A 27,048-nucleotide genomic window follows, 5' to 3' on the forward strand; every position below is an offset into this window, starting at 1 on the left:
GATCAGGCCACGGATACCGACACCACGGAGAAGTTTCAAATGCCAGAGATAGGGCCACATATTTCTAAGCTGCCGGGCGGCTCAGCTCTGCAAAGAACGGTGACATTGACCATCCAATTCACGACTTTAACAAACACGCGCCCCACTGTGCAAATTCCCACGGTGGGGACCCGCCGTAGTTTCGGGGATAACCAACGGGGAAAAAAGGAAAAGGTATAACATCGAAAGGAAAGAAAAATATCTTTCAAGGAAGCACGAAATCGTTTGTAGATTGTTCACTGCACTAGTTACGCTGACGGCAGACAAGGGGGCAGTGTCACAGCAGCCTGTGGCGACCACTAAGACCTCACGCGTTGGGCCGGCGGCTCCGCATTACACCCCCAAGTCAGATGCGGCAGCTGCTACTCTGCCATCATCAAAGGGCCAGCGGCCTAGTGGCTCGGTGGCCCTAAGGGCCTCGCCTCATGAGGGGAGGCCTAAAATACATGTCTCTCTGCGCTTATAGCCTTCATCCTGAGCCTCCCAGGAGGCAATAGACACAACTCCAGCTACCTCGGCACCATCGGTGTCATAGGAGCGGCGCAGGTCTCATGAGCGTATCCCAAAAGAAAATAAAGAATAAGTACTCCCTGAAACGAGAACATGACATAAATGTAAATATTGTTAGCAAGACCACACTTCTAGTCTTTTTTGTTATTATGGCGAAGCAATTTATTCAGTAGAATGTTGGAGGTCTACGGCCTAACCTTGTTGACATTAAGGAACTGCCAGGGAAATATAACCGAAAATGCACTTATCAAATCTAGCATGAATTAAGATACAGTTTCTGAATCCATATATGATAACTCGTAATAATCGCAAGAATGTTCTGGCCTCATCAGGTGGCGTTGTAATCATAACTGTAAACTCGATTGCTAGCCAACCACTAATACTTCGGACTCCTATCGAGGTAGCGAGGATTCGTGCTAATATACATAGTAAGCTTGTAACAATCAGCTCCATATATAACCCGCCTGCGTATAGCCTCAACAGCTTAAATTTCCAGTCTCTCATAAATCATCTTCCGGAGCCATTTGTAGTACTCGGAGACGAACGCACACAATCTGATCTGCGGTGATCCACGGTATGGGGCGAGGGGTCTTGTTATAGAGTGGTACCACTTGAATTCGGGTGCCTGGCCTTTAAAAAAAGGGGCCACCTTTTATAGCACGACACATAATCGTTACTCTGACATCGATTTAGCTTTCTCTTTCGCCATGCTTCTACCCTGCCTTGAATAGGACGTAACGGATTATACATATGGTAAGTGACAATTTCTAAATTTGTCTGAAAAGCACAGAACACGATTGTTCTCTACATACTCGTCAATGGATAGTATCATAGGCAGATTTGTAAAACAATTAAAGAACGAACCTATATGCCTCAAAACATTCTTATTGAATTTAGCATAAACTATGGTGCTGTGTATTTTACCGCTTTTATCGTGGATGCTGCATTAGAGTCCTGCCCACAAACTAATGGGACTCCGAAGAAAAGGCGCGTACCTCCGTAGAATGATGACACTAGAAATGCTTGTAAGAAACAGAATAAGGCTTGCGGCTTGCTTCGTCAGTCTCCAAAAGTGAAAAATCTAGTAAATATTAAGCGCATAAACTAGGAAGGAAGATGAACACGACGTTATGATAAAGCTGATAAACGATAAAGCCAGCAGACATGCGCATCCAGCACAGATACCTATAGAAGCGAAGCGAAAGTGTGGAACTGACTGAGAAAAGTGACAGGTCAGCAGCGCTATAAATTGCCTTAGTGAATGATCAAGGAAACAGCTTCAAAGATTAAGCCGATACGCTAGGCACGCAATATGAGTAGATATGTAGTGCTGCACACTACATCGTCATGCGATATATAGCCATGTCTGAACGCAAGCCGATAGAGTGTAGATTTGGGCCGAATGAAGCGTACAATCGTTCCTTCGACATAACAGAGTTTAAAGCATCTATAACCTGCTGCAGAAGGACCCCACCAGGATCACATTACGTTCGCTAAATATTTAAATACATGCACCGAAACACATTATATCCCCCGCTTTCACTCTGGGACCGAATTTCGTGTGAAGGGCATATAGCCTCAGCATGAAAGGAAGCTGTTGTCATTCCCATTGTTAATGAAGGAAAAGATCGGTTTATGCTAAGAAGATTATAGGCAAGTCGCAGTCACTAGGTCCATTTTCAAAGTCTGAAAAATGGTTAATGGTCGTGCATTACACTTCTCACAATAGAACAGATTACTGGATACACAGCGATGTGCATTCATGCAGGCAGATCTACTACCGACCACCTAGTCCACATTGAAGCAAACATACGGGAAGCTTTTGTACATAAACAATAGTTGTTGTCAGCTTCCATTCACATGAAAAATGAGGATGAAACCACATGGCGCTGCGTGATATTGAGAGATCTCAGCGCAATGGGCAACAGAGAAAAAATACTCAATGTGACTGCAAGCTATCGGTCAGACCATACATAACGCGTGAAAGTAGGTGGAATGCTGTCGAAACAGTGTGCTGGAAACAGGAGTACCACAAGGAGGTGTGCTATGCTGCACACCTTAAAATAAATACACTCGGAGGATCGCTACAAAACCCTATATTTCATTCTATTTACGTGGACGATGTGCAATTGCGATTTAAATTTTGTAACCTTGCCATTTCTGAAAGGCAAGACGACCTTGAACTAAACCATTTGCGAAAATGGATGTACGAAAGCGGCTTTCTATTCAATGGGTAAAAAAACAATTTGCGTTTTATTGTCTAGAACGTGCGTTCTGACATTAAAACCTGTGATAGAGCTACTCGGAGAACGCCTGGGTGTGGACAAAGAGCGTAAGAGTCTTAGCGTTATACTTGACACTAAACTTACATTTGTCCCTCCCTTAATGTATATGCAGGAAAAGTGTCTAAGCATGATGACAATACCTAAACGTTTGTTCCACACAGGCCGGGGCAGTGAGCGAAAAGGACTTAACTACCTGTACGTGAGCCTTGTAGCATCCCTATTAGAGTATAGCTGGATTGTCTATCAGTGAGCTCCTAAGAGCGCGCTGAAAATTGTCGGCATTACCCACAGTCTAGGAATTCGCCTGGCAATAGGTGCTTTCAGGACTAGCCTGACTTCAAGCAATTATGTTGAATTAAATATATGGTCGCTCCACATGCGATGGCCCTTTTCGACAAAACAGACTGGTGGGCGTGTTGGTATTGCATGTTAATAGTTTAAGCGCAAAGAAACGCACGACGCTAGAGAAGGCACACATGACACAGTGCTACTAACTACTGATGCTTTATTGCATTTGCTCACAGTTCACATAGCACCGTACAATAAAAGACTGAAAGGGAGTGTAACGTTACACCAACATCACAGATCGCTTAACAGTGTAATAAGCCACCGCTACCGTGATAATAACAGTATCTCCGTCCCTGACAACGCGACAGTTGGGCAGCTCACGCAGCATTTGATTCCGTTCATTTCAAACGCCTCTACGCTTTGCCTTGTTGATCAGAATGCCTGCCCACCAATCTAGTTGTTTTAAACAAAGGTTTGCAGCCACAACGCATGCGTTTTACAGCAAGATGAGCAGTTACTGCGCGTTTATCAACATTGTTTGAGTGCTCTCATAAACGATATTTGAGACATTTGCCAGTTTGTCGGAAATATTCTTTCGCGCATGACAGTATAATGCAGCAAACTACACCTTCCACACATGGGACAACAAACTTTTCGCGATGATTTATATCGCAAGCATTGCGTTTCTGCTTGGTGTTTTTAGCTTTCGCCCACAAGCTAGAAAGTATTTGTGGGGCTGAAGAAACAACGTCCCCTCCAACTCTTTCTGCAATCGTCTTGAGATACGGCACCACTACCGCATTTTTACTTATGCCTGGCTGCATGGCGGCATCAGCACTATTAGTTCTGCTTTTTCTTAACATGCTGCTAGCCATCGCAATAAGCAACTGCAAAGGGAAGCCAGATGCGCCGAAACGCGAAACACGGTCATCGAAACTTTTTTGCACAAGATGCTGGCAGGATTTCAGAAGTGTATTTTTAAAACAGAGGTGGATGATTCCCCTTTTAACTAATTTTGAATGTGGAGATGCGTATGGAAAAAGGGGCTTCTTTCTTCCTGGCTTATAACACCAACATGTATGGATGCTTAAAACATGAAGGGTGAGGTCTAAGAACCTAATATGTCCTTCGACAGGCTCTTCACATGTCAAGGTGATAAATTTTAGGCATTCGCGGAAAACGGAGCACATTGTCGATGTAGCAGTCGCGGCACAATCACTCTCACGTTTCAGAATCACCAAATAGTCATCCGCATATTCGAACACTTTTGTAACCGCTGTTTCCAAGCGAGAGCAAAGAATCGTGTCATAACGTGCAAGAAAAATGTCACTTAAAGTTGGGGCGAGGCAACGTCTTATGCAAACGCCTTCATTTTGTAAGAACGTTGAATCACCCCAGTGGCGAACGTAGATGACAAATAAAATTTTACAGGTTCTAAGAACTGATTAGCGGATAGACCGGCTTCATTCTCAAATCTCCCCCACCGTGATTGTCAATGGCGTCCTAAACGTATTCAAACAGCTCTTCATGCGGTAAAGAGAAAAAAAAAAGATCCTTAATGTAAAGCGAAAAGGCACAGGAGTTCTCATTGGTGTTGGCTTTCAAAAAATTGATCACCTCATCAGTACTGCTATTCATAAAAGGATAGTCAATAGTCAATATTTTGAGTTTTGTGTGCATGAAATACGCTACAGATTTCTGCCAACAGACTTTCTCTGAAATAATCACACGGAACGGACAATTCTCCCTGTGCGTTTTCGCGGAAACGAACATTTGCAGATGGAATCCCTTAGCATTATTTAGATTACGACTAAAGTTCTTACAGAGCCCACGGGTCTCTACGAGCCTCTTTGTTGACCTTTTCAAGACTAATGTCTTTTCGTTTGACGAACACAGAATGTAGGGCTGCTAATGCTTTGGTACTGTACGCATCTTCATCGGTGGAACATAAACAAAGATTGCGTGAGTCGATGAAAAAAACTCAGGAAAGGAACAACGATAAAGGAGCTAGCAGTCCTACGGAAGAGGGGACAAAGAATGCTGATAAGCGAGAGTTCGAGAAGAGGCGACCGGTCCAATGTTATCAGTGCTAGGGCCTAGGTCACTATGCCTCGGCTTGCAAAAAAAAGCCGGTAGTGCTTTCCTATGTGGGCGGAAGCGACGAAAGCTTGGAGCTTCTCCGTCCATACCTCCTGAACCTGCCGATTAGCGGGAAAAGCTGTAAGGTATTAAGGGACAGTGGAGCCACCATGGACCTAGTTCACCCTTCTTTTGTAAATGCCAAGGTCTATACAGGGAAGGTAACTTGAATCAAGTCAGTGCTAGAGGAGCACAGCGTGTGGCTGCCAATAGCACGAGTGACAATTTCCGGTCCTTTCGGAGAATTAGAGACAGAGGCAGGCGTTTCGAAGGCGCTACCAATGGACTACCCGTATCTCTTTCCAAACCAATCGGAGCATTCGTCACGGGAGCGCGGTAAGGAATTTGGGGAAGGAAGGGTGCAGGCATTAACACTCTCGCGAGCGCGCCAAATCGCCGTTTAGCTTACCGAGGACCCCAGCGAAGCGGTGGCGGAACGCGAGAAAGCGTAATCCCTAGTAGAACCACGGACAACGGAGGAAAATAAAACAGTCTGACAGCAGACGCGCCAATTAAAATTATCCCCGTAGAAAACTTGCGTAGCGAAGAAAGATTGTCAGTGGAAGTAAAAGAAAGGGAGAGCAGCTCTGTACATTTACCTGCGTCTGTTCGCTTTGACAGGCTTCTCCAGGTGAACAGGGAGTCGCGCAGCCAGGAGCAACAGAGGGACCAGACTCTGACACATTTACACAACAACGCAAAACAGGGCTTAGCTAGGCGCAACGTTACCATCCACAAAAAGGGAGGACTGCTGTATAGACACTACTGAGATTGTAGGGGTCGTATGCTCGGTCAGTTAATCGTTCCGGAGAGGTATCGCGTGGATCTCCTGAATTTCTGTCTCGGACGGAAATGGCTGGTTGGGCCATCTAGGAATCAACAAAATGAAGGAGAGGCTCTTTTTAGAATGGCCATGATGCTTTAGGGATGTGGAAAATTATGTAAGGTCCTGTGACGTGTGTCACAGAGTTGGGAAGCCGGGAGATAAACGCAAGGCGCCTGTAAAGTTGGTTCCCTTAATCACGGAGCCATTCTGCCGGCTGATGATCGACACAGTCGGGCCTTTGCGGTCGAGCTAATCAAGGTGCAAGTAACTCTTGACCATGCTCTGTCCCGCGACAAAGTTTCCTAAGGCGATTCCTTTGAAAGAACTGTGCTCCACCGAGGTAGTCGACGCTCTGTTTTCCGCGTTTGCGCGAATCGGTTTTCCTGCAGAGATTCAGGATGACCAGGGGACGGTGTTTACAAGTGCTTTAACCACGACGTTCCTAGAAAGGTGTGGTGTGCGGCAGATACACAGCTACGTGTACCATCCACCATCAAACAGCGTTGAGAAGATGCACTTGGTGCTCAAGAGGGTGTCGCGTGCATTGTGCCATGAACACAAAGCAGACTGGCAGGACTCTTTACCCACAAACGGTCCCACATAAGGCAAAGGGGTTCACTCCTTCCGAGCTGGTGTAGGGTCGGACGATCCGTTCCCCCCTCAGTATGTTATGAGCAATGTGGGAAGGAACAGGGGAAAGCCAGACGGTGGTGAGTGACGCTTTAAAATTGATGCAGTGCTTAAGTGTCTCGCGAGAAATGGTTGAAAAAAACCTAAAGGAGGTCCAGGAAACCGCGAAGGCGTACTATGACAGAAATGCGCGTAGGCGAACATTTAAGGTAGACGACAGGGTCATGATCCTAAGGCCTTCACGAAAAAAGCAAACTTGAGGTACAGTGGGACGGACCCGTAAAGGTTATGCAGAAGATATCGGAGACTAACTACACCCTAGAAGTTCCCGGAAAAAGGAATAAAGGAATCATTTGCCAATGCAATTTAACGAACCCTTATGTGAAAAGGAAGAGGTTGTGAACATGGTGGTAAACGCGTCTGATGTAGCGGTCAAACTTCCACGTTTAGCGACAGTGAGAGATGCGGAACGCTCAATAGAGGACAACCTGAATCTGTCCATAAACCGACGGGCCCTCGAGGCTGATCAAGTAAGCGACCTCCAAAAACTCTTTGAGGAATTTCGCCAGTGCTTCAGTAGCCGGCCGGGGTGAACGACGCTCATTACTCATGAGATTGAGTTGACATCAGACGAGCCCGTCCAATTTATACCGTACCGGGTTTCACCTCGTCAGCGAGAAATAATGGAAGTAGAGATCAAACGAATGCTTGAGTTGGGAATTAGTGAGCCAGCAGTCAGTAATTAAACTTCCCCGATGATTCTCGTAGAGGCGAGTGGGAAAGATCCGCCTCCATGTGTGGACTATAGGAAACTGAATGGGATTACAAGGAACCAACTTTACCCTATACCTAACATAGAAGAACGAGGTGAACGGGTGGGCGGAGCCCAGTACATTTCAACAATCGACTTAGTTAGGGGGTATTGGCAGGTGCCCATGTCAGAAAGCTCAGTCGCTACGCAGCATTCACTTCCCCACTTGGCACATTTCGACCACTAATGTTAAGTTTCGGGCTTAAGAACGCACTGTTTAGCTTTTCCAAGGTGATGGATATTGCTTTGAAAGACCTACAATATTAAGCAATTCCCTACTTAGATGATGTGGCCATCTTTTATAACAGCTGGAACGATCACATGGAGCAATTCGGGAAAGTGCTGGCACGTCTACGAGATGCGGGTCTCACGGTAAAGGCCGAAAAGTGCAAGTTCGGTTGTTCGCAAGTTACCTACATAGGGCATGTCGTAGGACAAGGAACGCGGCGGCCCTCCAACTAATGATAGGGCCAATCAATAACTTTCCTGAACCGCGAACTAAGACGGATGTCAGAGCCTTTCTGGTGATCATGGGATATTACCAGCGGTACATTCCAAATTTCTCACAGGTAGCAAGCCCCCTGACAGACACCGTCCGAAACGGAGAGCCCAAAAAAGTTCGATGGAATGAGGCCAAAGAAAGCGCATTTCAGCAGCTGAAAGAGGATTTAAGCTGCCGACCAGTGACTCGGACCCCGATTATTCTAAGGAATGTATCGTGCAGTGCGACGCTAGTGACAGAATGACAACCTCAGCCAGTTGGGCGAAGGCGTGACGGACCATCCGGTACAGTATGCTAGCCGAAAATTAACATACATAGAGGAAGCATAAAGCACTTCCGAAAAAGAATGCGCCTGCTTAGTTTGGGCGGTCCAGAAATTATCTTTACGGAGCGAAATTCACTTTCGAGACAGTCCGCTGTCCTCCGACCTGGCTCAGACACATGAGGCCTAAAAACGGACGCTTGCTCTGATGTAGTCTAATTTTCCAGGAATATAACTTCACCGTCCGTTACAAAAGGGTCAAGTTAAATGGGAACGTGGATGGTTTCACGTGGTTGGTGTCGGTAGATCGACGTATTACCTTGCTTTCTTTGACTAAGGAAGTAGGAAGTGTTATTATGGGCTGGAAGTCATACTTGTAGTTTCCAAACTTTGCTTGTGTATAACTATAAAAGTTGTTTTTATGAATTGTTCAACTTTCTCCCGTTTCCTTCGCAACGACAATATCACTCAGGCCTTGTCCGCATTTGCGGAGATATGGAAAGCTGTTTAGAAGGGTTTTTGGAACTGCTTTATCGAAATTGAAAAAAGGAAAAAAAAAACAGGGTTGATTTTGACATAGTAAGAGCCTGGCGAGTCAGGGGTGATGAACCTACGCTTGCACGTGGTGCAGCGCTATGTTGTTTCGTTTGTTTTACGTACGTTCTTCAGGGCCCGGGATTCAGAAATTCGCCACACGAAGCTCGTCACCAGTACACTACATGTACCATCAGCATTCCTCATGACCAGCGAATTGAGTTCACGGGCCTTTCCGAACTTCCGGGGCGAGGAGGAGCTGTTGCATACGGACCCCTTTCCTGGAATCACTTAAGTTCACCGACCGCATCCAATCGCCGTCGCATTCCAATTATGGTGGGCCGGGGCGCATCTACCACGTTGTCGGACCCGTCAGACACGTTGGCGACCCCCACCTCATGCGCTACACGTCGAGCTATTGTTTCCCTTCCCGAAAGTGCAACGGGAGGCTGGCACGGTTCCAGCCGAGAGCTTGCAGCCAGGGAGGCAACGCCAGTGGCAAGTCAAACATCAGTCAGTGGAGCCCTTGGAGCGTCCCGGGGGCAACGCTGGTCGCAAGTCACCCATCGGATAGCGGAGCCCTTGGAGCGTCCCCATTGGCCGAATGTGACGGCACTTGCACAGGCGCCTACCAGTGGAGGAAAATGATGTCACCTAAGCTGGCTCGACGTTTGGCCGAAAATGACGTGACCCCGAGAGACCAAGGTGGTTAAAATCGAGAGACAGGGAGAAGAGCTATTCCTTCATTCATTCGTTCTTCTTGCCACGGGCCGCAGCGTCTGATTTGCTGACGGCTGTCGATGACTTTATAACTGTTCATTACTCTGTGCTACTACTGTAAATAATGTGAATAAACCTTCAGTTCTCGAAATCCTCCTCAACGTTGGCCAACTCCCGCACTCAACGGTAAGACCTAATACTGGGTATCAGACGATCGAGACATAGGGGGTAATGGGGAAGGAAAGGAATGCTGCAGTGGCAGATCTTGAATGTTGGAGATTTTCCCGCATTTCATATGCAGACCTCAAAGTATACATGCGAACTAGATTGAGGGAAAAGAAGCGGGACTGGGGCAAGAAATCCGACAATAAACTCCACACTGTACCACCATAATTAAAAACATAATCTCCGAATTCGGAGCGAGGTGGCTGGAGCTTTTATTGTGAAAATTCTCAAATATATGCCACCTACTAATTTATGCTTGTGTGTGGTGAACCACATACATTCACATGTAATGAAAGATTTACTGTTATACATGTCCTTTTGGAATTTAGAGCGGCAGAAAGTATAAGGCACGAACACTTTTCGCCAGCCTTTCAAAGAAATCTTCATCTACGTCCAGCACTTTTCGTCACTAGTGAAACGCTGTTGAGCACTAAAACTCCGTTTCATATTTTTAAACATGTACGTATACTCATTATCTGTCCGAGAAACTAAGTCGCAGTACTGCTTCATAGAAGCAGTAGCTGCGATAGCTATTTTTAGCAAAACAGCACCGGCAACTAATCACTCGTCCACAAGGGAGGTAAGGAGGCTGCAGTGCTCTTGAAAGTTCTTTTAAAGTTGCACCAAAGGAATACGCGACTTACCAACCTTTTCACTTTCATATTACTTATCACTGATACACAACCACCAAGATCTTGTCACAGAGAACTCCACAGTTCTGTGGAGTTCTCTGTGCCAAGAAAACTCCACAGAACTGTGAGTTCTCTTGACGGCAGGGCCACGTATGGCCGAAGAACGTTCTTTGGCCATGCGCGGCCCTGGCGTCATAAAAATTACCACATCATAATCCTAAATATTTTGTATATTTATGTTCTCGTTGTTTGTGGGATAACGCTTTGTGTACAAGAAAAAACATGAACAACGTTTCAGGCGCGCCAATTACCGTGAATTGCTTTAAAGTACCAACGCGCACTAAAAACACCCTAAGAAGGCCAGCAACAGCGCAGGCTAGTGCAATAGACATTGGTGTGCTTATCATCCACGACTACAGCTACAATCTCACAAAGTTTGACCTTGTGTTAACGTTGGCCACCAGTTGCGCATATAGCATGCAGCCTTAAATTGTTGCCGTGGGGAGAAATTTAATTTTCACCTTCAGCACCAGAAAATTTGCACTGACCTCGTCCTCCAGTCTCCAGCTTGATACGTTCTTCGAATGACCCGTCACGTGAGTTCGCAAAGTGCCTGGTATTTAGTTGTGGAAAGCGGTGTTTTAAGAAGTCCCGCTTTTTCTCGGAACCTGGAAAACATGCAAGAATGTGTAAATGAACACCGGATCCACTCGCATCGCTTTGTTTTGGCCAAGCAGTTTGAGATCTGCCGTTCCTAAGGGTGAGAAGCCTTGCGTTTAAACTATCCGGAAATAAAAATCGCTTTTTCAGGTAAGAAACGTTTCATGCGAGTGACTATTTGACTTCTGAATCGAATGCTTGGAAACTGTCAGGTATTGGCCGCGGCTCCGCAGCCAGAGTTCGGAGAAGCAAACGTCCAGTGGCCAGTTGAGATTACTATCGAGGAGTGCAGTTGTAGGACGAACGTTTCCTACATAAGATCAAAACAATTCTCCTAGAACACCCATGACTACATTAATTGAGCAAGGCTTTTTCCAAGTTCTGTTAATCTTTATTTTGTTGCGAAAAGTGAACCTAAGATTAGAACTCAAGGAGAGTGTGTTTGGAAGCTAGTTGGTAAGACATCTGTTTTGAACTTAAGCTGCGCTAGGGACGAGTCCTGCGTTCGTGTTGCCTCCTACTTTGGTGTCTCATCCCTAGCGCAGTTTAAGTTCACTAAGAATAGAAACATCTAAGCTGAAGGTCTTCATGACGTACCTTGTGTTAATTATACCACTGACGACCATCAAAGCGAGATGGGCAACCCTATAATTGATACAACTATTCCTCAAGATACTTAACAAATGAGGCATACTTCTCGTAGAAAACTGCGATTAGCAACTATGGTGCTCAGAAAATAAAACAAAATAATTATTAACTTCCGTATGATGATTGGAGAAGAACAAAATGATTGTAACATTTAAAGGAATTTAAAGGTATATAAAATGGCTGCATGAAGTGGGCTAACAACGCTAATCACATTAGAAAGTATATTACTTTGACTGCTCAAGTGAAAACTATCCTTATTCTAGGCAGTACTCCGTCGGAATGAAGAACTTGATTATAGATGTGCGTTATGGTAAAAACGGATGGTTTTTGAATATGCGCCTGCACAAATATTCTTCTAGAGCGTTGCCTGCGATACAGCTGAATTCGCAGCTCACTTATGCCCGTAAGCCCCGACCAGCATCCGCTATGTTGAGCTTGCTGCCCGAACACGTCACACTCACCGACGGTGGTAAAGACGGTGCAGCCCATGGAGAGGGCAATTGATATGGCTGCCTGCCCGACGCCTCCGCTTCCAGAATGCACCAGGAGCGACTCTCCGGGCTGCATGGCACCCCGTACCACTAGGGCGTAGTAGGCTGTCGAATATGCGATAGGAACTGTCGCAGCCTCTTCCAAAGCCCACGATTCGGGCACGTCCCACAGCATGATCGGGTCGGCAACGAGAACGGTCGCAATGGACTTTCCCCCAACCAAACCCATGACACGCCGTCCGTTCGGGTCACGGCCTGAGAACTCCATTCCCAGGAAAGCGCCGGCACTGCTCCTGTCACCTGAAAAATTGGGCCAGATCAGTGCATGCAAAATACCGCGCTGAATCTAGAAATACGTTGGCGATCATAGCTTTCTCCTGACAAGGGAAAGTCCGTTAATGACGTGATTAGCTGGGCTCATCATTTTCAAAATTATGCGTGTTGCAGGACGAATGGCTCTCCTACAGAATGTTGTTGCCCCTTTCTTCCTTTATGCATCACACAATTCACGTTTCAAAATATCTGACGCGTGCGATATTATAGAGACACGTGGCTGCTAGCAGATGATGATACCTACAAATTAAATGAAATATTAGTCTTAAAATAAAATGGAGCACGAAAGCGCGCGCATTGCGGCGGTCTTCATGCCTATATTGGCACATTGTGTCATAAGCAATGCCGAGCTTCCGGCAGTTCCGAATGGTGTGAAAACATTCTTATGCACCTTCACTGTCGTATAAACTGTCAGATGTACATACATATGCGTAGAAATTTTTGTAGCAAAATCACGTAACTAGCGGCAGACAATGAACTCTGTTATTCAGTCGTCCTTGGTGCTTCCGTCGCCCTCCCCATTTGAGGAGCTCACCTCGTGGGCGCCCTTACAAAGCCGGCTGCACTTCCTACCATCCACTATTGTCTTATTCCCGCCACCTTGAAGGTCTTAATCGGTGACATACTCGAATGAAACCGCACGCCCTGCCATCAAAATTGACGCACACCAGTCTTGTAGCTGTGCCCTCTTAACGCGCGCGAATGCTCGAAGCTACTGAACAGCGCGCATTAGCACAGCTTGTTATCATTGGAATACACTAGATCTTACTTCTACAACACCTTTTGATCGCGCACAGGGGAGATGCCAAGACAATTTTAATACTACCATTGCAGGACAATAACTAGTGTCACCTGGTGGAAGCTTATGGGAATTAGCGAGTGAGCGGGTATATGCGTGACGCTTCTCGAATCTTCGGCTAGGCGATTGGGAGTGTTCTAGACTATTCTTGCGAGCAGCGTTGCCTTGGAGTGGTCGAAAGAGAGCGGGCGCCTTGTGCTGGGCTGGTTCTTTTCGATCACTCCCATTCGGCGTCGAGTGCTCTCAGGAGCTCCGGGCCCTGTCATCAAAGCGGCAGTTGAGATGGGCGTTTATTACCCCGTCATCACGGCACAGCATTGCCACTATTGAGCAAGATTGCAACGTAAACTGGGAAAACCTAGGCTACTGTATGCTGTCCCCCTTTTGAACCAACGCTTTCTCATCGGCGCAGTCTGTAGCTTTCCCCTTTAGCACCTGGAACTTTGGTTAGGCAAAATCGCAGGTTTGTTATAGTGACATGGCTTCTCATCTGCCGTTTCCTCTGACGAGAGGAAGTCGCGTTTTCGGCTTGCGTGCTTGTCCTCGGCTTTCGAATGGGAGGAACGCCTGATCGGTCAGACTACGATTCGAAAGATGGAGGAGATTGATCGAAGATACCAAGGGTTGGACCTCAAGATTTTGGAAATTTGCGCATGCGTGAGCCTTCCAGAAGAGCGTACTTCTCACGCCTATAGAATAATTGCAACATAGAGAAAGAGGGGAAAGAACAAAGACAGGGAGATGTACTGGATGTCAAAATCTGGTTTGCTACCCTACACTGGGGAAAAGGGGAGGTAGAAAGGTTAGAAGTACAGGCAGAAGGACGGGTAGCACAGACCCGCGAATCACAGCACGTGATCATTTGCAGTAGAGCGAACGCTACTTCGGGCTGGAGCCACTAGTACAGGTGTGCTATCCAAGTGCTCCACGACATGTGCAGCTTTTACTGTGGCGTAAGCTATTCAAAGAGAAAAAGTTCACCATACCCGTAGCACAAGCTAGCAGCTCGGCTCATTGAATTGCACTGCCACTTCAGAACTCCTTTTGCTCACTTTATTTTTGTGTAAAGCCTTGACTTCTGCATTAATTTTGTCGTTCAACGATTTGAGAATGTGCCTGTATTCACTGTGTCCCATGTCATCAATGTGCTGGCGCCTTCTTGGCCTAGCCATGTGGAGACCGGCAGCAAACAAGGTCGCGGTATATCCTAGACCGTCCATTGTGCTGGTAAAGAGTTAGAATTGATACATTAACAGCAAACAAACCAAAAGTGGGTTTCTCAAAGTTCGTGAAATGAGATGGGCGACGAAGTGAGAGTTCATAGGACGATGTACGCTGGCTAAACATTTCTCGGAAAAAATTTGCAAACAGCGTAGGCACAGATAGGTACAACCTGCAACAGAATGTACACAGGAACGCTGGACAACGCTATGACTGAGCAGGTGAAGGACGAAACAAAGTAACCATTACGTGGGTACACTGCCGCCTAAACTACAGTACAGAAAAGTACAATAATTGCAACAGTTCACTTCCTCTTGCTATTGTGCAATTTATTGAAGTGACTTTTCAAGCGCCCCCCCCCCAACAAACCTGCGTCGACGACTGCTCGTGCTCCACCCTTGTTGCAGCGTTTTCGTTCTACTGCGATACAATGTATCGCAGTAGAAGGTGCTCAATCGCAGCTTACTTTGATCGAGCAGCCGCTACTTGAGGCTACTCTCAGAAATTGCCACTGCAGCATCTCTCAAAATTACACACACTGACTGAGGATATTACAAAGGTGGGAACCGAGAAAGATGACAAATATGGCGTTGTTCAGTCGAGATAAGAGACAATTGAAGTGTCGTAAGAAAAAAAAGACAGCGAAGGTGTTCATACAACCGGTGTCATTGCTACCATAGGTAATGGTAAAATATAGTGAGAGAGACATTTATTGCGTAACAACGCGGAGATCGGATAGTGAAAAGGCTACATAACGATAGATGTAGTAAAACCTGAATAAATGAAGCAGGCTAGGTGACTAGACTGTCTCCGCTTTTTTTCCATTATGCATGACAATAAACATCATCCTCATCATAATTTGCCGTGCCGCTTGAGTCGCGCTGAAGGCTCACGGATCCCTGACAGCTGAATGATGCGCTCACCTAGCGTGCCGTCCTGGTTGACCTTACCAGTCGCAAGCATGATGTCCTGGAAGTTAACAGGCGCGTAGTACACGTCACACATCAGTCCCTCGGTGCCGGTTTTGTTGCATGGGCAGAGGTAGCGTAGCGAGGACTCATACCACTGTAGGCTCGACAGGTTTCCACGTGTCTTGACGTCAAGGTAGGCAGACTGCGTGGCCATCTTCGCCCCCCCACCTGCCAGGCCATGGAGAGACATAGAAGTAAAATGACCGACCTGTGCTAATTTTGCTCACTACATCCTCCAAAAACGTCCTTAATGGTGTTTCAGTAATCAAATAGGAACACCAATATATGAACACTTGTAGGAAAAAACATATATAACTGCAGGTGTACCAGAATATATAAATTTCTTCTGAACTTTAAGTGTAAATTTGAATGCACTTAGTCTTTTATGAATCTAACGATTAATTAATCTTCGACTGTAACTCCATGTTTCACAATACTGTTTAACTTGATACTCAATTACATCGTGCAAGAATCAGCCCATTGTAAATTATAGAAAAATGAAAATGAGGCAAAGAGAATTTAATGGTTTAAAACCAACCTCCCGCCATTTCTTTTTCCTGCCGTTTTCATTTCTATTTATCACTTCAACATATCAATTATTGCAATTAGTTACCCCATTTGTTTTCTTACAAAGAATCCGTCTTTGCTTGGTGTCAAACCATGCAAGAATCTTTGGCAATGAGAAATCCAATGAATATGTATCCATTGCGGTAAACCAATAAAAAAATCAGCGCCCAACAATTAGGAGTACACACAAGATTGCACTGGACTTTGAACATAGCACTAGCATGGAACTTATGCTACAGCGGGACGTCCACAACACGCTCGATTAGTTTATAGAGGCACAGCGAATCTCGCGACTCGAGAGACTAACGAGGACACGAACGGGCAGGAGTATCCTGGACAAACTCTGGATAATCAATCAGAAGCTTCGTGGCAACAAGACATCTCTCCCAAGTGCGATCAGGGAAAAGCTCCATGAGGCTGATAGACCCAAAAGCATGAACTCCGAACTCAATCAGGGTCGGTCAAAAGGTAGAGCCAAGACTTTATTACAAGTCTTTGGTATGAACAAGGAAGCGCTGTCTGTAGACGTGGCAGAATACGAGGCTCGACATGCCTTCGCAGTGGCAGTCTTCAATACCGACAAACAATTGGTCAGTTCATGTAGTCTACGCGGCACAAAACCCGAGGTAGCGGAAGAGGTGGTGATAGCCTTAGCCATCGTTAACCCCAGTTGCAGATACGTACTTAGTGACTTCCAGACGGTGGCCAGAAACTATGCATAAGGAAGAATTTTGCCGAAGGCCTAAGCTATATAAAAGCCAAAGCGAACAATATTACCCCCTAGGGGGGTGATATTGTTCCTAACCTAAACGCAACCTAAACAAGGAGGTCCACACCGCGTAGCCCGAGGCCTCATATTTCACGACCGCGTGAAAGGACCCTCTGTGAGCGATGGAAACCCAACGGAGGGATGGACACACGGGACAGAATGACCAGGTAATGTGGCATCACAAAATTTTATTAGAACTCCAGGCGTGTTTATCCACCCCCTAACCCCAAACACGACACGGCTCAAGTGGCAGACTGGCGGCGGTTACAAACCAAGACCTTCCCAAACCCCGTTCACCTCAACATGATATATGCAGGCATCTATTCAGACGATAACTGCAAAGTATGCGGCAGGGCTCAAGCATCTCTTCGACACATTCTCTGGCAATGTGAGGCTATAGGCAAAGAAAATACGGTCTCCCTAGATGAAGCAGCGGCGCGGTGCACGGCCGCGCGGCGCAGCTCAAACCTTCAAGATCAACTATAGGCATTCGAGCAAACTCGTGAGCCAGCGAGGACGCAGGATCTCCGGACCTCCTCGGGGGCGGCCTAGGCACAGGCTACGCATTTGCCAGATTTTCAATAGAGTTGTTACGACGGCCACCAATCACTCCGTACATGTAGCTAACCAGCGAAGTTGAAACGTGTAACCCTGGTGTTCATCACTAGGTTAATCGCGATGGTTCATTGAACGACGGCATGGGAGGCTGCTGGATCCTCCGTACGCAGTTGATGCTTGCGCTCGGCGGCGCGAGTATTTTCTTGTGCCCGGGCTGCAGCATCGGCACTGCTTAGACAAGCTCGTTCACTCTCCTTGCTAGCGGCGTTGATGATCGAAAGCTTCCTGTTCATCAGAAGTACGTATGACGCGTTGCCTACCAATTGCGGGGCCGGAGAGAAACTGCTGCCCGCGCGCTCGGCAGCGACGGAGCGTAGCAACGCCACTACGGGCGCGGCCACACGCACGCCTCTCTTTCTCTCTTTTTTTTTCGCGAATACGTATGGGTTTGCGGCAGATGAGTTTTCGGCGTCCAGGCAACATACTGACAGACGGATGGACGAATCGGTGAGCCATATACAGCTTCACTACAATAACTTTGAAGGGCAGCATAAGAGCTATTCGTAACGCGTTTACCTCAAACGGACAGAGTGAGTGGGATTCCACAATTGATAGTTAGCTTCGTCTTATTAAGAATGTACTCGGAGAACGTAAGACCTGCAATACCAAGAACGTTTTTCTGAAGTCATCTTGTGCAGGCTACGCACAGCACATACACATCTCTTGCTTAGCTTCCTTCTTAAACAGCAAGAACTGCCTAAATTCAGTAAGTACCATGAACCATTACAGTAAATCATGTACAAATAACGTATGTCGCCCTAGAAACACAAAGGCGAACCTCTTTTTCTGAGATATTTCACCCCAATATAAACCTAGATGAGAATGGCCTTGTTAAACGCAGAGATGTTTTTTAGGTTTCCAAAAAGGACAACATAGAAAAATTTTCATACCGAAGTGGCTGTCTGAACATATCTATACTATTTTGCAATTTTAGCAAATGATTCTTTCTCGGTCTCTAGTGTATCACTTCACTTAATCCTGTTTGACGTGTGATAACCTTAGCTGCGTTTGCGTCACAAAAGACCACACAAATATTCTCACCTTGGCTTTACTGTCTGTTTGCATCACACAATTGCAGATAATAAAAATCAGGCCCCGCGGTTCCGTTTGTTCGGTTTTCTTGGTATTTTTTTAACTTGCGTTCATATAACCAATAGTAAATTAGGCTTAAGAAAAGATGGAGAAAGGAAACCCTATTTCTGCTTATGAAATAATTTCGAATTTCGTGCCATGGCTCACGTAAGCAACAGTTGTAAAGGCTAGGCTCAATAATCTGATCCGAATGTGGGGTCGTTGGGCCTTATTCCTAAATTCTCAAAAGTTCTTCACCTCACCGAGATTGTTTTACCTTTTACACATTGTGTTTCAGCAGCAATTACAATGTGAGCTACCAGATCCTAGAGGGAAAACAACACTTGGTTAGGAAACGATAACGTAGATAAGAGTGGCACTTCAGCCACTGTCATCTCGGAAGTGTCGATAACGTTCAATAAACTGCCGAGCCTTCACAGGTACCGTGAGTTAGGCATAACCTCTTACGTGGTTTATTTTAGCATGATGTTTCACAGCAGGTAAAACAGGAACGCATTGTTGAACTACATACAGCAATCAATGTTCCGGTGTCTGTAGGATCCCCACTGTCCGTCGCGGTAGACATTCATCACCAGATCGTTTTCTATTATATCTTTGTAGGTGGCGTTGGTAGGACTGAAGTCGGCTACGCTGTTGACACCTTTCCCAGTGACGTCGAATAGGCACCTGTACAAAAAATTTCAAGAAATTTGAGCACCGTGAATACAGCTTTTATGCATCTGCATGGCACGTAGTCTTTTTCACGTAACATGGAAGAGTGTCCAGGGTGTATAGCAATCTGATATGCCAGGTTATAATGAAATACAAAAGTATTTAGAACGGTGTCTTTCCTTTTATATAAACTTCTCCTTTATAAAAAGCCATGGTTTCGCCAGAAAGACGAAGAATCCATTGCGACAGCAAATTAGTGAAAAGCTATACAAAGTAAGGATGGCACATTTCAGTTCAGTAGGCTGCGTAAACTTGGAAACATACACTTACTAACCAAATTAAGAAGCATGGCTTCGTGCGCGCACAAGCGCACATGAACACATCGCACCCGATGAACGCGGAAGCTCGCTGTCAAAACGCTGGAATGAGGAAGCGCGGAAGCATCAGCGATCGAACTGACTATTGTGCTGAGTCTCGCATCAACGCGAACTAAGCTGCGAAAACACAGCGCGTGGTGTACTGTGTCTCTGTCGTAGGTGGCTTTCAAGATAAAGCCGCCTGGCGTGCGGCCGCTGTAGCAGCAATTTTATTGCCCTTGGACTTCATACGGAACCTCACGGCGACGCCGACGCTGAAGGTAGAAATGTGCTTGGAGTGCCCACACAATTACTATGACATCAGAACTTAAATGTGTGCACATTCGAAGACTCCGTGCGGCCTTCCACTTTGACTCTCCGCCAGTTACTAGGCGACTCACTTATAAATTCTTTGGTGGATATGGCGCTGTGCTGCTAAACACGGGGCCCTGATGGCGATTTCTGCTGTGGCGGCTGCATTCAGATGGGCACCAAATGCGAAAGCATTCTTGTATCATGCTATGAGTTGAATATTAATAACAAACGGCCCTCTACTGTGTCCCTCATAACCTACTGTAACGTTGTGGGGCGTTAAACCCCACCATTTCTTACACAAATCTGCAGATTCATGTGTAGAAGCTGTGCAGGAGCGGCTAAAATTTCATATATATATATACACATATATATATTGCAAAATACAAGAGTGCAGAAAATTTATGCGACTGTTGTCTATGACGAATGCAGGAATTTGACCTACAATGACAATGAATAGCGAAGAAATTCAAAATTTCTAGGATGCACATGCGAAAGAAAGCTGATCGACAAGCCACAACAATACATGCAGCTTTGTTGATGGCAGAAGGCATTCTATGAAAGTCTGAAAGGCCCTTCACAGTACACGATGTAATGCTTAACATATGTAAATCTTGCTCCAACACAAACCATAGTTATACTATATGAATAGAAGAACTTGAAGAGCATATTATGCGTGCCAATCCCCGTGTAACAACCGTATCACATAAGCAAGATGTCCCAAATAAATTTCATATCCTACCATACCATATTGCATATGGATAATACGCATTCTTGGATTCTTGGCGAGGCCTGTCGGGTAAACAGGTATTTTCTACAGGAAAGCTGCGCTACAAACCAGAAGGCGTGCATAGGGATCACAGCTTGCATCTGTGTAGTACGCTGTTTAGCTTTGCCGATCGTGCTTGTTTTCCGACGTATATGCACAAGTTCACACACCCGCGACTTGATTTCTGCACGCACTTACTGGAGGAATTTCCCGACAGTGACACATGTCGCAACCGCCGTGATTTCGGGTCACGTGTAATAAGGCAAGAAATCCAGCTAAATTTTCTGCACTGTAACTTTAAAGATACTTTTTCTTGCTTGTAGCGACTTTTTTACACGATCAGCTCACCAGTGAAACCTGAGCATAAGTTGATACATATACATACCTTATGAGGCGTTCGCCGGTCTCCTTTCGTAGACAATTGGTTAAACCGAGGATGCCACTGGTTCCGGCGTCTTCGGCGAGCAGCCAGATCTTCTCTCCAGATGACTTGCTGACATATTCGAGGACTTTTTCCTTCAGCGTCTCTACCCATCTAAAGGCCATGTTCTGCAGTCTGATAACCGCCTGCTTGCTGACGTCGGTGGGCACGGTCACTTTTCGGAACAATAGCAGCGTGGATAGGTTGTTCGACTTCAGTCCCACCAACCGAAATCCGCCCGCTCTAAACACTGCTATCGTCGTATCCTCCACGTAAACTTGAAATGAAACACCACTCACTACAGACAGTAATGCCTCGGCCGCTGTCAGGGCTGTTCGATGAGAAATGAGAACAAACCCGTGTTCTTTGCACTGCAAGAGCACTTCTTCAGCCAATGTAACTAGGTCAATAGGAGCGGTCATGGTGCCGCAGGACGCTATCACCAAGTCAGCCTCGGGAAATTTTCCCCCAGAGATAGAAGGCTTCGCTCCAACCACTGCTGCGCCTTCGGGAACTTGGTCGGGAGCTAGGCTGTCTGGACTTGGGTGAGCGATTGAGTACACGGTCTTGAGATACCCATGGTACATGGAAAGCAATGGAGATACTCGTGGAGCCATGAGTGTAACGGTTCCTTTAGCCGCCAGCTCTACCACACGGAGCTTCAAGGAGCTTGTATTTTCAACCACTACGTCAAGCAGATATCTCAGCGGGTCTTCTCCTAGGAGGCTGGTGCTCAGAAAGTCCTGCTCCAGAGCTTTTTTGGTGGTTAGAAGCGCTAATTTCACCGTTGAAGCCAGTGACGCAGCACCGTTGTCTGCTTTCTGGATATTAAGAAGTAGCTGTAATAGGCCGTGATTTGATGCAGTGTTCTCAACATATGGGTTCAGCACTTCTGAGAGTTTATGACATCCGTTCGTCATGCCGAGAAAATTGTTATTTTCTGCAAAAGACTGCAGGATGCATTGTGTGATGCCACAACACAGGTCCACGTACTCCTGCACAAAGTGCTCCCGTTCGCTTCGTGTGGTTTCGTTATCCTGGTAAGGAACAAAGCAGTATTCTTCCAAGACTGGTGCCTCTTGGACTGGCCGTCGCTGTACGCTGCTGACTTTGAGGCCTTCTATTTCGACGCCCCCAGCGCGCCGCAAGTTGAGATGCGGGCTGTAGACGGCATCCATACCTGCGTAGAGTGATATCCAGATGATGTAATTGACGTGTCGGCCCCGTGCACTTAACCTCAATACTTCATTTTAGCGAACCAACCATGAGCTTATGAGGAAGCTTAAGCTCCGGGGCTGCCATCTATATGCATGGGAATGAAAAGTTTTTTTCTCGTCAACGAAGCCACTCAACGCAATGAGATGTTGAAATCTAGCCATTACTAAAAGCAGATGTCTTCCTTAACCTTTAAATATTTTAATACAAGTGGCTGAAAACGGAACAGTTCAAAAAACCACTTTGTCATGTTTACATCTATGTACCAACTGAGCCACTGAAAATTATATTCTGTAAGCAGCATCTACAGTGCTCCTGATGCGCACAAAATTGATGTATTTCGTGCTCCGAAATATACGACTAGTACATAAGTAGAACGTCGGCAAGACGAAGGTGAACAATATAATAAATTCACGTACCAATTACATGTACAGTTAAGTCGGTTTATTACAAGGCTCGATAGTTCCTCGGAAAGGGATCGTATGCGCAAAATTTTAGGACGTTTAAGCTGACGTTAGCAAATGCAATTGAGAACATCTTGTTAACATATCTGATTTTCAGGATCTTCGTTTACGTTCCCGACACGTTGCCACATCTAGCTCCAAGTTTACGTCACAAAAGTCATGTAGAGAAAGAATGGTGGCGTCGTAGCTCTTTCGAAATGGCACGCGCCCGGTTCCGGTCAGCTGCGATTTCGAAACTTTGAGCGCCGCCATTTTTTTCTTCGAGACCTTCAGATATATTTACTATCATCGGGACACCAACCAATCCTGCGTATGATAAGAAGTTCTATTTGGCTAAAAACAAGAACTAGTGCGGCACGCTGGCATTTTGGAAAGGTTTTCTGTTACGGTTAACCGATTATTCGTGATATCTGGGACTGCTTGTGGTTCAGCACTTTCCTATATTTTGTTCATAGCATATATTACCGAATTCATCTATTGAATATATACATTTGGTGCAAGGTTGCGGATTGGTAATGTTTATGCTTCTTCTTTTTGTGCACTACCAATTTTAGACATAATTCTAAACAATTCGTGCATTAATAAGCAGTTTGCATGTATCAGTAAGTAGAACGCAACCTTCCCTATAAAACGCAGCAAATTTCGTTGAAATCGAAAAGAGCTTGTGTGCATTTTACATTAATTTTGACAGGCCAAATCGGAGCTTGCCCCTATACTCAAGCGTTCTTTGAAGGTCCAGCTAGAGCAATATTTTGGACCATACAAAAATAATTTAAGAGTAAGATTCTGTCGATATAGAGCAGGCGTCGCACAGATTTACACGTTTAAAATACGAGCAGAACGATCTCAAGAAGCACGCACAAATAGCCACTTTTGCTACCGAATTCGCAAAAAAGAATAGCCGCCAATACCGCCCTGTAGAATTGATGAATTAGCTGAACGCGCCGCTCCTTAGCATGACCTCTGGGATAAAGTGACGGCTAACGGCTTCGGGCGGCGCCCTGAAAAGTCTCGGAAGAGGCATGCTGGGATTTTCGTAATAGCAACGACTTACCAGGTGTGCGCATCTTCTGCTGAGGTGCTGCCTGAATGCTACCAAGGGTGCTCTAACGTAAAGCTATTAAACTTTTCTATTGCAATTCCGCAATAAGCTGTCCGCGATTGGTCAAAAACTTTTTTGGACCACCCCCACCTACCTGTCTGTCATGCGATGTCACAAAAATCGCGATAGCTCCCAATCTGGCATGACGTGAACACACTCATTATGCATGATTCGAGCGAACAGAATAAACAGAATTATTTCTGATTGGACGCCTTTTCGCCATCAGCCCTCTGCTATTGCTAAAAAGGTTGGAGGCTGAAGCGACTTTAGCTGTCTGTCACTCGACGTCAGAAAACCGCAAAAGGACCTTACGTCAAAGTGACGTGCACACATTAACGATGCATTATTAAGCCGAACAAAACTGGATTTCTTTTTCTCAATAGTCGGATAGTGCCCCGTTCCGAAAGGAATAGAAGATGGCTGCAGCCGATAGCCCAGGCATTGGCTACTCGCATCTGCCGGAGAGCGGGGGTTTATTTGCGTATAACTAAACTTTTTGCGCGTCCGTGTAACGTTATCGAGCTCCTTCGGAACGTATACGACATCGCTCTGTCAACTCTTCATCGCTCAGGATCCGTTTTAGCGGCATCTTTAACTGTACGTTTCACGCCGCCGTGATTTTAGACAAGCCGTCGCATGCTATGTACGGGGAAGCGGACAAATCGCAGGAGCCGGCACGTCCCTCTTCATCCGGTAATCTATTTTCAGTGCGCAGGCTCGGCCCCATATCGCATCCCTCTCCACTTGAGCGTGCTCTTGGTCTCTTGTCAGCCAATTAATTATATAAGACTACCCGCTCATTGTAGGCAATGTTATTCGTTCTTAAAGCGAACTAAAGTTATTTCCTATGAACGAGGACAGCGTTTGATCGGTCTGTTCTGGCACCGCTGCGGGTCACCAAGCGATGCTTGCGTCGGCGGTTACGCACATTTAACGCCAGGAGATTGGAATAAAAACATATTAGAATAGGTTTGGGTTATAGGGCCCCGAGAAGAAAACTGTTCACGTCACAACTACACGGCATTTCCATGATTCCTTCAGTGATATACCACTTTTTTAAAGCAAATCTAGCGAAAGCAAAATTTCGTTCAAGTTGGCCTGTTTTAACCCGTTTCACAACGCAGAAATTGCAAATTCCCGTATTCCGCTTGCGAAATAATGTCTGCTGGAAACGAAACGGTAGCATTAAAAAATAACAAATAATTGAGCTCTAGGATATTGAAAAGGTTCAAATTCAGTTTACTTCTGGGGGAACAATTAATGAAAATGCCCCTGAGCAACAAAACTGGACTCGCGTGAAACAATGTAGGTTATGGCAGTATTTATTATTTGGAGCATTGTACAAAACACAGGTCGCAAACAGCACACCTTGATTACCTTTTTTAGGTTCTTAAATCAGTTATTTGAGCAGCGCTGATCTGCGTTCCATGACTCGTTTATTAGCTCGTTATGAAGAGGCTATGAAGATTAGGAACTATATAGATCGTTTTCTATGCGCACCGCCATATCGCATACGCAGTAGCGCCATCATTAGGCGGTCGGCGGGCTGGTTGTGCCGATCACTCCGTTTTGCATGCCACGTAACCTTGGCGACAGTTTCTGGTGGTTGTAGTTGTCGTGGCACGGCCTATTTAGTATGACGTGACGCCTTTTACGTGGGAAACGTATAAGAGACGTACTGAAGCAATCTAAGTCAGCATGGCCTGCCGCGTTAGGGCGGACTGTGCACCCAGTGCAATGTGTGCTGGCATGTTTGAGCCTGTAATCAGTCTCCACGAGCAGTTGTGCATTTTAGGAAATTCGCTTCACTAATGTGACCTTACTTAGCACTGTCACTGTGTTCCTAAGGTGGTGCTTAGCAGCTGTGAGTAGTTCCGAAACATGTAGCTATTCACGCCGTGTGGGCTGTGGGAAGAAGTTGTGCTGTTTATTTTGACAAGAAATCGAATTGTTCACAATTTGTGCATTTTGTTGGGGCAAGGGCCAGCTACGCCAAAGACCGCCAAGCAAAATATAATAAGGGGATTGTGCATGGCAAAAGGTGGCAAATTTCACGTTTGTGAATAAGAGTTGTGAATATTATATGTAACATGATTGTAGAGAGGCCTAAATATTATTAGCTGTAAAATGCGCAACATGTATGTGCATTGAAATAATGACAATGACTATATGCAGGCCACAACAAAAAAAGTTATATTGCAAAGGGGTGATGTAAACGCGTGAGTAACAGTAGCACTTGTACCTCACCTGTGAGAAGTTCAACGCAAGGGCTGCGAGGCACGTGCTTTAAAAAAATGCTATCGCAGGAGAAGCTTCCAGCGAGAGGATGTGCTACCAGTGTCCTCAGCTAACATGCAATGTACTTACCAGCAACTTGCAAAATCTTGAAACTAAATGTCAAAAAGTTCTTCCACGCCAAGAATAATTCCAAGGTGGAGGGTAATGTGTTTGTATGCGAGGCCGAAGTACTTTTTTTCTTTAAGCTTCTGCTTCCCTAGCCTATTACAAGATGTGAAGGACTGTTGGCGTCAAGTCACATGTATCGCAGACAGGAGTTTCATAAACGGTGAACATGTAGGAGTAAGTGCCGAGTGCCATACGTCTGGCCCGTCGTTAGACGGCAGAAAATAATCCCTGTCGCAACAATGCCTTGGTGTGGGCGAGTTGGTTCACCTTGACGGTATTCATAAAAAAGCGCTAAAGACGAAAACGAAGTCGAACGAAGTCCTGTCGTATGTGTTCCTTCGACTTCGTCTCCGTCTTTAGCGTTTTTTTTTTATGAAAACCTGTGCATGACCGTTGATGGGCGTTTTTTTATGAAAACCAAAAGAGTGCATGACCATGCACTCTTTTGCTGTAGCTCCCACGCCACGCGGTGGGATAGTAAGAATATTTTCGAACTCATGTTGATAGTTCACAGACACCGGTACTCTGCATCGTGTGAAAACGTTGCACTCAAAATAGTTCACAACACACACACATAACGGCTGATGATGCAAGTCGCATGTTTGCGCACCATACATAAATTTTCGCGTGCTGTAGTTGCCGCTGCAGTGAGAGACTACACAGTGATTTACCGACGAAATGACATCACATAACCTTAACACATAACGAGGTAAAACATCTCCAGAGCATACAGAAGCAGCATGCTGCGGCAACACCTTCAAGAAGAGTCGCACCGACTCG

At 45.8% G+C, this 27,048-nt stretch overlaps 1 protein-coding gene across 1 annotated transcript in view; it reads right to left on the reverse strand.

The window, feature by feature from the left end:
* Positions 1–27,048, reverse strand: part of LOC126526149 (fatty acid synthase-like) — a 141,158-nt gene that overhangs the window by 44,555 nt on the left and 69,555 nt on the right. Inside the window, exons 15-19 of the mRNA XM_050174097.2 lie at positions 21,046–22,261; positions 19,084–19,238; positions 15,479–15,694; positions 12,173–12,502; positions 10,952–11,071 (exon numbers count right to left, since the gene is read on the reverse strand). Of these exons, the coding sequence (XP_050030054.2) occupies positions 10,952–11,071; positions 12,173–12,502; positions 15,479–15,694; positions 19,084–19,238; positions 21,046–22,261 (2,037 nt within the window). The remainder of the gene's footprint in view (positions 1–10,951; positions 11,072–12,172; positions 12,503–15,478; positions 15,695–19,083; positions 19,239–21,045; positions 22,262–27,048) is intronic.

Source organism: Dermacentor andersoni, chromosome 8 (genome assembly GCF_023375885.2).
Source record: "Dermacentor andersoni chromosome 8, qqDerAnde1_hic_scaffold, whole genome shotgun sequence".
Taxonomy (NCBI): domain Eukaryota; kingdom Metazoa; phylum Arthropoda; class Arachnida; order Ixodida; family Ixodidae; genus Dermacentor; species Dermacentor andersoni.